At 32.0% G+C, this 9,446-nt stretch overlaps 1 protein-coding gene and 1 long non-coding RNA gene across 2 annotated transcripts; one reads left to right on the top strand and one right to left on the bottom strand.

The window, feature by feature from the left end:
* Window positions 1-569: 569 nt before the first annotated feature.
* LOC109587566 (uncharacterized) lies at window positions 570-923 on the bottom strand. Its single transcript, XR_002187682.1, has 2 exons — window positions 869-923; window positions 570-816 (listed from the first exon to the last, which is right to left on the bottom strand). It is a non-coding gene; the product is annotated as an uncharacterized LOC109587566 (long non-coding RNA).
* A 2,103-nt stretch (window positions 924-3,026) lies between these two features.
* LOC109587568 (uncharacterized) lies at window positions 3,027-6,648 on the top strand. Its single transcript, XM_020003799.1, has 14 exons — window positions 3,027-3,054; window positions 3,099-3,175; window positions 3,223-3,442; window positions 4,189-4,242; window positions 4,287-4,439; window positions 4,486-4,661; window positions 4,783-4,824; window positions 5,274-5,597; window positions 5,645-5,685; window positions 5,733-5,869; window positions 5,917-5,991; window positions 6,038-6,255; window positions 6,316-6,402; window positions 6,458-6,648. Exons 3-14 carry the CDS (start codon window positions 3,337-3,339, stop codon window positions 6,536-6,538), a joined length of 1,494 nt encoding a protein of 497 aa, XP_019859358.1. The 5' UTR covers window positions 3,027-3,054; window positions 3,099-3,175; window positions 3,223-3,336; the 3' UTR covers window positions 6,539-6,648.
* Window positions 6,649-9,446: the final 2,798 nt, after the last annotated feature.

Raw genomic sequence — 9,446 nt, forward strand, 5'->3', positions numbered from 1 at the left:
GTTCCTATAATTGATTTCACGGTCGCGCTATCTATATATTTATTTATTTATTTGTATGTCCACACTTACATTTCTTCTATACACGTTGTATTGGAGAAATAACAAGCCTTAGCAACCACCCGCCCACGCTCCTTTACGTGAGTGGGTGTGGCCACGGCAAACAAAATGGCGGCTTACACATGGGACAAAGTTAAGAGCTTTCTAACAGCAAGAGAGCATAGAGATACTGTCTAAAGACTTCTCTAGAAGCATTATAAGGTAGAGAGAGCCTCTATAAGTCTTAATAATGACCAAGTTGTACTTGCAAGGTGGTGAAATCAATTATAGGAATATTTTTTACCCAGGCTGTTACGCTTGTTGCTCTTAAATGACAGTGATTGCAACTACATTTTGTTTTGTACCTTTTTCTTGAAAGTGTTAAACAAATGATAACAACTAATTCAATCATTTAATAGAGCATCACTAGGTGGAGGTCACCCACTTTGTTTCATTTAAAAATATGATTTCATCTCTCTGTAATGATCAATTTACTGTTAAGTTTGAGAGGTTTGTTTTGTACCCTTAACTTAAAAACTAAATGGTCTATGACATCAACTATCACACTATTCTAATGCTTAGAACATACCGGAGGTCACTGGCACACTCTCAATCATATAGATTATAAATTACAGAAAATATACAATTAAACATGTAATATGGTGATTAATGATTGACAGTGCTGATTAACAATGAATTCCAACTGCAAACATCATGATTGCCACAGCAGACTACTTGGGCAAGTAGAAAGAGTGTCCCTCTACATTATCGAAGGGTTATCTGTACAAAATAAGACAATATGCAACCAAAAACTAATGAAATGTATGCCTACCTGCTTCACTTCTCCAGCCATTTTAAATTTTACATACGATTAATTAGAGCAAATTGGCCTAAAATTAATACAGTATAGGTAACTAGCATTTCCAGCCGCGAACGGAAGTTTCCAATCCCTTTCATTTACTCTATTATCTATGGGTGGGATAATTAGTGGGTGCGGTCAACCAGGCTTGCAGGATTTCATTTGGAAAGTCAAAATTTAGAAGATTAGGCCTCTTAAATGAGCTCCTTTGTGGTTTACAGACTGTTTACACAGTCAAGCACTGCAGCTGTTTCACAGTTTACATAGATAAAACTAATTTTATACTTCACCACAAAAATTTTGGGGGGCCATGGCCCCCCAGGCCCCCCCTAGATCCGCCACTGATGCCTGGTGATTATATTCTGTTCAGCTGCCCAACTCCTATCCCCGTACTGTGGATTTCACTTGCATTTGAACATTAAGTATTGCTTGGAGATCACATGCACCTAATAAACCATGCACAGAAAATCAACTCGCGCCTCATGCAGTGTTCAAACGGAAGTGAAATCCGCTGTAATGGCTATACTTTACGTGTGGTTTGTAATTGTGTCATGTTTTTACAAAAACTCAACCAATCGCTTGCTTTTATATTGATTTACCTTTTTCCTTTAAATTAAGGACTCTCATTCTAATTGCATGAGGATATTTTACCGTAATTCTTTATGTTTACAGAATATGTCACTCAACCAGTGTCATTGAATACAAGTCTCAATTCAACTGTCACCTTTACTTGTGAAGCAACTGGAGTTACTTTCATATTTTTTATTGTCAGTGAAAAACCGGCATCTGAAACTGTCAACGTTAACAGAGGGTTTATTGAATTAAGTCAAGACATTATTAATGGAACAATAAGAAGAAGACAGCTATTAGTTCATGCAAGAGAAATTAATAATAATAGTATTATATATTGTTTAGCTGTTACTTCATCTGGTAACATTAGAAGTGACAATGCTACACTAACAATACAAGGTAAGTATCAGTTTAATTGTATCATTAGTCACTTCTTTAGGTCTATTGGACAGTGTTGGTAACCTGGATTATACCTTTATTAATGGATCCAGTGTATTATTAACATGGACAGCTCCTTATACACTGGATAATGTACCTATCACTGGATACTATATAGTCAATGGATTAGTGAACATTACTACTACTAACAAGAGTATTAGATTATCAGCTACTGATCTCAATCCTTGTATATTAAATAATATATCAGTTTCTTCTATTAATGATGTTGGAATAGGTTCATCTAATAATATCAGTTTTTATTATGAAACAGGTTAGTCCTACTATGGCTTCATGTATATGTTCACAGTATCTTTCAGTTCCTCTCATTACTCCTCCTGTATCAGTGGTACCAGTAATTGATGGACGACTAATATCATTGAATATCAGTATTGATGTAAGTTAGTTCTGGTTGCTTTGTCTTGGCTAGTCTAGTGTGCTTTATTTGATTGTTGTACATGCTACTGCTTGTGTTTCGATCAGTATATTTTAGTGCAGTTACAATTTCTGTAACATTAATTTTGTCTGTGAATATTGTAAAGTTAACAATTATGGTCCCTTTCCTTCTACCATTATACATGTAGGTCAGTGGGCTATGCAATGGTGAATATCCTAATAGCATAACTGTTATCGTACTGAATATTGATAATGAGATACAAGATAGTAACAGTATATTAACACAAGTTAATGATCAGCTGATGATTACTGGAGTAATAACTGTACCTAATAATTTAAATACATTTATTGTTAATGTATCACTGAGTAATAATGGAGGAGAATTCCTACCTACACCTTCTATTGGATTTGGTAATAAACTATTATATTGTCTATTTTTTAATTCATTACTTTCTCTCATGCATTGTTAGGTAAAGCTGGTCCAGTTACTAACATTGACTCTTCAATTGACAACTGTTCTACTATTGATATAACATGGACTACTCCTACAGTTGATGATAGAGTATCTATACAGTATTACATACTAAGAATATATGATGCCATTACTGGTAGTCTAGTGAATACTGTAGCAGTAGGTGATACCAGTTATCAGTTTGTGGATAATAATTTATTTATTCATTGTTACACATTTGTTATTACTGGAGTTAATGAATTAGGAGAAGGAATATCTAATAATGCTACATTCTCATATCAAAGAGGTACAATAACAATAATTACTGAATGAATGATTTTGTTTATTTAGTACCAAGATCAGTTGAAGCAGCTTCAATTATAATAGCATTCAATGAGACTAGTACTACTGCTTCTTTTAATATACCAGTAATATCATTATAATTTGACAAAATTTAATTTTATTTACCTAATAGGTTGCATTGGTATGTACTGGTGAGTCTCCTGAGAATGCTACAATTACTATACAGTGTAATGGAACTGATGTTGTATTTGCTAATACATATTTAGTGGAGAATACTCTTGCACCAATGAATATAACAGGATCTGTACCAGTGCCATTGTATCAACAGTGCAATATCACTGTTGTATTTAGTAATGAGGCTGGTAGTAGTGAGCCATTTATACTACCATTTGGTGAGTTATCTAAAAGCATAATTTATAATTGATTTCTACCATGTACAATAATCACACTCCCCCATACATGAAGTGACAAAATACCACCTTCTTACATTACTGCGGCAATTTGATTTTTCAGTAGTAACTAGGCATAGTAAATTGGCTCCTAAATCATATAGTTGTTATAAAGACAACTATAATGTGTAAAAAAATGTGTAAACAATGTGCCGATAAAATATTTGCCAAATTTTTTTATAATGAATGCATGCTTGCACTTTCTTACCACTGACCATTTAAATAGACTTTGAACTATAGCAATTTAATGGGCACTTTGAGTCTTTATTTTTCACTGTCTTCTTAATAATCAATAAAGCACCAAAGCATCATTTTGAAATTTGCAAAAAATTGTTCAAAAGGTGTATGATATTCATATTTACTAACCTTTATGATTCAATCTGATTGGATTAAAACTGTCTGCAATGGCAGAAAATAATATTTTGTAAGCTAATGTATAATAATTATTTTGTTACGGTATAGGTTGAAGTTTTTGTGGGTCTAAATTTTTGTGGTTTGCTCCTAGTGGGGCAATTTGTGGTTTAATTTTCGTGGTTGACAGTTTACATAGCCTGTAAGGGAATGGCACTTTTAATGATTTTGTTGGTTTAAATTTCGTGGAAAGCCCCAAAACCACAAGAGCCACGAAATTTATATTCCACAAAAATTTCAAGCTATATAGTATATTTTAATATATTCCTCCTCATTAGTTGCTACTATTACATCAACTACTGCTACAATTGAAACTGAAACTCCATCAACAAGTATAACACACACATAGAAAAGTGTTGTATATTTTTGAAAATAGATGAAAGCATTGATGATAACATTGTACCTCTTGTGGCTGGTGCAGTCAGTACTAGTGTTGTATTAGTGATATTGTTCATATTAACAATATGTTTCGGCACAATAATTGCTATTAAAAGAAAAAGCAAGACAACAAAAGAGGTTGTACATTTTGGTAAATATTGCATAATTATGCAAAGTGTTTATGATGATATTATAAGAACAAGCTGATTCCAATGAATATGAAGAGACTCATAATATAGCAATTACCACATCACCTGTACAACTGACTAGTAACAGAGCAATAGATGATGAGAATGATAACGAAGCAATAGGTGATGAGAATGATAACAGAGCAATAGGTGATGAGAATCCATATCACGTTACTATGAGTGAGGTAATCTTATTATTAATTTAATTATAATATACACAATGCACTCTAATAACATTTTGTCCCTCGACATGGTGTTAACATTGTTATTCAATTGCTACAATATCTGTTCCATTATGTTATTTAGTTCCTTACTTGTGAACACACCATTCCTTCACACAATGTTGAGGTGAGTGCTATTCATATGACTGTTGTAATAAAATTATATCAGTTATTATAGTCAGTGATGTAATAGTCAGTGATGTAATAAGCATACATACATGTACCATTAGGCTTCTAGTCAAAATAGGCTTATATTTGTGTAAGGACTTACATGGCATATAGTTGCTTGTTTTTCCTTCTTGATTATCTTTAAACTTAACATAAACAACATAACCCAATTGATAACAATTTGAATCGTTATAATCATTATCCTAGTCCTAAACATACATAAAGTGCAGATACAAGAGATTTACTATCCATAGTTTAAGCTTTTTAAAATGATAATTATAATTAATGATTAATATTAAGACAATGATGATAAGTCAATGACAGCTCACTGAGCTCAGTATAATGTAAAAGTATATTTTATAATTAGATTCATAGTTTGGGACTATTGTTATTTGTAATATTATTCAGGAATTGATGCAACAAGAGCAAAACATATCCCTTCCATCAATGACCAAATTAGAAACAAATGTTGAGGAGAGTATAAAAAGCACATCATCAACAACAACATCAGTTATTTGTGATACGGAGCCCAGTACTGATTCCACTGCTACTGGTAGTAACATATCTATTACTTCTACTGTTAGCAACACTGCTATTGCTACTGCTGATGTTTATGACACTACTGCTGCTAATTCAACTTATGCTAATCTTGGTAAAAGGACAAATACTACTCCTTTTCCTCCTGCTGCTCAAACTGTTATATATGATAAAGTTACTGGAGATATTAATAAGGTATCAACATGAATTAAATGATGTTTATACTTAACATTGTCTTGTAGAGAGGAGGAGGTGTCACTGTCTATCAGTCATCTGAAGACATGTTAGTTAATAGTGTTATTTTATCCTGCTCTGATTTTAATTTTATAGTTCTGCTATTCCTCCTCCTCCTTCCTATGATGATACTGTTGCTCAAGAATGCAGTGCTACTGTGAGCATCAGCTCTCAGTTTGTAGTACCAGTAATACCTCCAGTTGCTGATGCTGCTGTTGTTCATGGACAATATGGTATTAATATAAATTTTAGCATCATTTAATGCTTATTTTTTACACAGAAAAGTATCCACCAAAAAATGAATATGATTATGATATTAATACTCCAGTAGAAGATGATACTTGCTCTACTGATAGTAAGTATTGTAATGTTAATAAACATAATATTCATCATTTTTGTAGCTGAAATTGTGCAACCAAATACAACATCAGTCCCTTTAAACAAAGCTGATGTATATGATCGTAGCGGATCTATAACTGATATAATACCAATGAATGTGAATAAAGTTTTACCTGCTCACTTTCCAACGGAAAATTCCTTCATTGATAAGTCACTGAGTGTTGAAGAAAAACCAGGAGAACTTGTAACAGACATTATGTTAAACAATTCAACTGAAGTGGTATAACAATTAATATTATATTCATGACAACTTTGTAAAATTATTTTTTATTATTACCAGGTTGCTACAAGTTGTCAAGTAATGACAAGTAATAAGTACAATACACCGAATGTTTTTGAAGATGATTCAGATTATGAAAATTATGGGGTGATTACTATTTTAAACATGGAAGTACTTTATTTAATTATTTTGTTTAATTTAGGTACCAGAATTAGTGCCAAGCACTCGCAATAAAGTAAACTTACTAACACAAATTTTTCGATGTTTTTTTATCATAGTCTGAGCAATCCTTATTGTCTTGTGTGTTCATATAATACACCAAAATTTTTAATTCATGTAATGTACATGTATTTAGTCTTTTTGTTTCATTGCTGAATATAATTGATCACACAACAGGCTTTTATAATGCTATTGTAGGTATTTATATCTGATGATAGTACAGGGACTTTGGCCCAGTTTTAGAGCAACTTTAAACTTTGTAAAAAAATCAATTTTGATCAAAACCAGCTCAAACTTTCTACACAACATAAGTACATGTATATATATCAAAAAAAATTATAACAATTGAGAATATTCATTTTGTCATTTTTGGCGAAATTTGGCCAATAGTCAAATATGTACAGGGACTTTGGTCAGATTTTGGAGCACCTCTAAAAATTTGTGAAAAATTCAATTTTGATTGGAATCAGTTCAAACTTTCTACACAACATAAATACAGGAAATGGTACAGAAATGGAGATTAAGATTGGAATTTTTTCTTTCTGGATGAAGCTCCTTTGCTCTGCTGAAAAAACAGTAAGATACACCTTTTCCCCATTGAAGACTGTACAAAGTATACCCCCATTATGGCAGCCAGAATAATTTTTTCATGTACAGTATCCAAATGACTATCATTAAAAAGTCATCATGCATTTCATTCACACGGATTCGGTTGATAATGTGTGGGGACTTGTGTTTATGTACATCAATGAGCAAATTCTTAGTATGTACTTTATAGTATGCACAAGATTTGTACAAGTACAAATCTGAAAATTCCAATTCAAATTATGTATTACACTGTTCTAATGTGACTATACATAATACCAAAATTGATAAATTATGTACTATTGATAATACTAGTAGTAATTACAGCACTATTTAGTGTAAATACCATTACAGCTAATAGTATTTGTGTAGAGTTTGCTACCAATAATAGCAAGTCATTATTCATGTACAGGTACATAAATAAACAAATTCTTAGTCTGTAGTAGGTAATGTGTACATGAAATCATGAACACAAATTTGTTCTACAAGTACAATTATAAAAGTTCTAAAAACATTATAAGCTAATTTAAAAGTGCATGCACGACTAGACGTGTACATGTCTTCTTAGAATTCCAAATTTGTACAAGTACAAATCAATCTCACTTGTAAACAGAAGCAAAGCAGATACCAATCACAATGTCACTCTTAACTAATTCTCCTTCTTTCCCCTTATATAATGTAATGAAGTATATCCTTTTCTTTAATGATATGCCAATGAAATCAATACCATCAACAACACTACACCCAAATACATCAATTCCATCAACATTAACATTATTATAAATCTGTTTCTATTCAATATCACCCCAAGCACTCCTATTACAAATATAAGTATCGCCCCTATATATATTACACTCATGATTACCTGGGAGGAATCGAACCCACATACTCTGTTCCAAAGTCGGACATTTTTCCTTTAAATTACAGACATGATATTAAATGTAGTACTTTTTAGTATTATATCACTGAAATATGAAGCCATGCATAGACATAAAACACTTACATTATATAATACAATACTATTATGTACACTAGTGACACTAGTGATATGTATCTGTATTATGAAATAAGGATATAACGCTTTGATTTGGCAGAATTTTGTTTTGGCAATTGCATGGCAATTTGTCAGCAAAATTGCCAATATTAACTCTGCCAATCATTAATGGACATATTCAATAATATACGTGTATACAGAAATTGCCAAATTAAAAGCCACAAGTTACAATTTCATGTCTAAATAAAGTACTATACAGTAGATACTGCATATACTGATAGTGACGTAGTGCAGGAATCACAACAAGTGTTTTGTTTACTCTCCTATGAATCACATCATACATAACTATATACATATACAGTAGTAGGTTATTACCATTGATTGAATGTACAGTCGTGTTATTATGTCTGTGATTGTACTCATAATGACTTATTATGCAAGCATGGCTGACCATGCAATTTTTAGTAAACAATAAACAAGATGAAAGAATGGAAAAGGAGAGAAATATAAGGAAAATTATCTAGTTAAGCAAATACAAAGTTAAAGCACCTACTACAAGTTATGTATTTCTTTACAATTAACTCATTGTCTCTCTAATAAACTATAGATCATAAATTGAGAATTATAGTAAAGATGATATCAATACCATCAATAAAAACTAAATTATGAATATGATCAACTAAAAAGAATGAATTTTCTAGTTGCATTGTATTAATTAAGTATCACAACTATGCATCAGATTCCATATTTGGAGAACAAGTAGTCTATATAAGTCATCACTCGCAGCCTGCAAGTATACACTAGTTAGTCAGTACAGACAGTAGCTATGTCTCTCCTGTTAGTGGTTATTTTCTTATTCGTCAGTAGCTCCTGCAGTGTCTCCTCTGGTCAGTATTATGTGTCTGATGACTGCAGTTCAGTTACTCAGTCACCTTGTAATCCTTTATCAGTGTATGCTGGGAATATGTCTCAATACAATAACACCATATTCTACTTCATTGGAACTAGTGTCATTAACTTTTCTGTCACAATGGACTCAGTACAGAATATAACTCTACATGGACTGGACCAGTCTTCTACTATTCACTGTATAAATAATGAGTTTATAACAGTCACTACCAGCAGTCATATCAGTTTCAGCAATATATTATTCCTACAATGCTACATACATCTTAGTTTTTCAAGTAATATCACAATTACTAACTCTACTATATTTTTTGAAAAAATGAAATACTTCATTAATAAACGTAGTTCAATGAAACTATTAAATGTTTTTGATAGTAAGATAATATCTTCAACTTTTGACAATGTGTCTCCACCAAGTATTGAATATGATCCACCTTCAGTGTGTTACAATGAATTACGCCATTACTCATTAACACTGACTAATGTT

This window comes from Amphimedon queenslandica, unplaced genomic scaffold (assembly GCF_000090795.2).
Source record: "Amphimedon queenslandica unplaced genomic scaffold, v1.1 AMPQUscaffold_12525, whole genome shotgun sequence".
NCBI classification, from domain to species: Eukaryota; Metazoa; Porifera; class Demospongiae; order Haplosclerida; family Niphatidae; genus Amphimedon; species Amphimedon queenslandica.

Bases quoted from the DNA above. Each gene is read 5' to 3' on its own strand.
- LOC109587568 (XM_020003799.1), top strand. From the start codon at position 3,337: ATGAATATAACAGGATCTGTACCAGTGCCATTGTATCAACAGTGCAAT. The intron at 4,243-4,286 runs GTATAACACACA...TTTTGAAAATAG, and splicing joins AACTGAAACTCCATCAACAA to ATGAAAGCATTGATGATAAC. The intron at 6,403-6,457 runs GTGATTACTATT...TGTTTAATTTAG, and splicing joins CAGATTATGAAAATTATGGG to GTACCAGAATTAGTGCCAAG.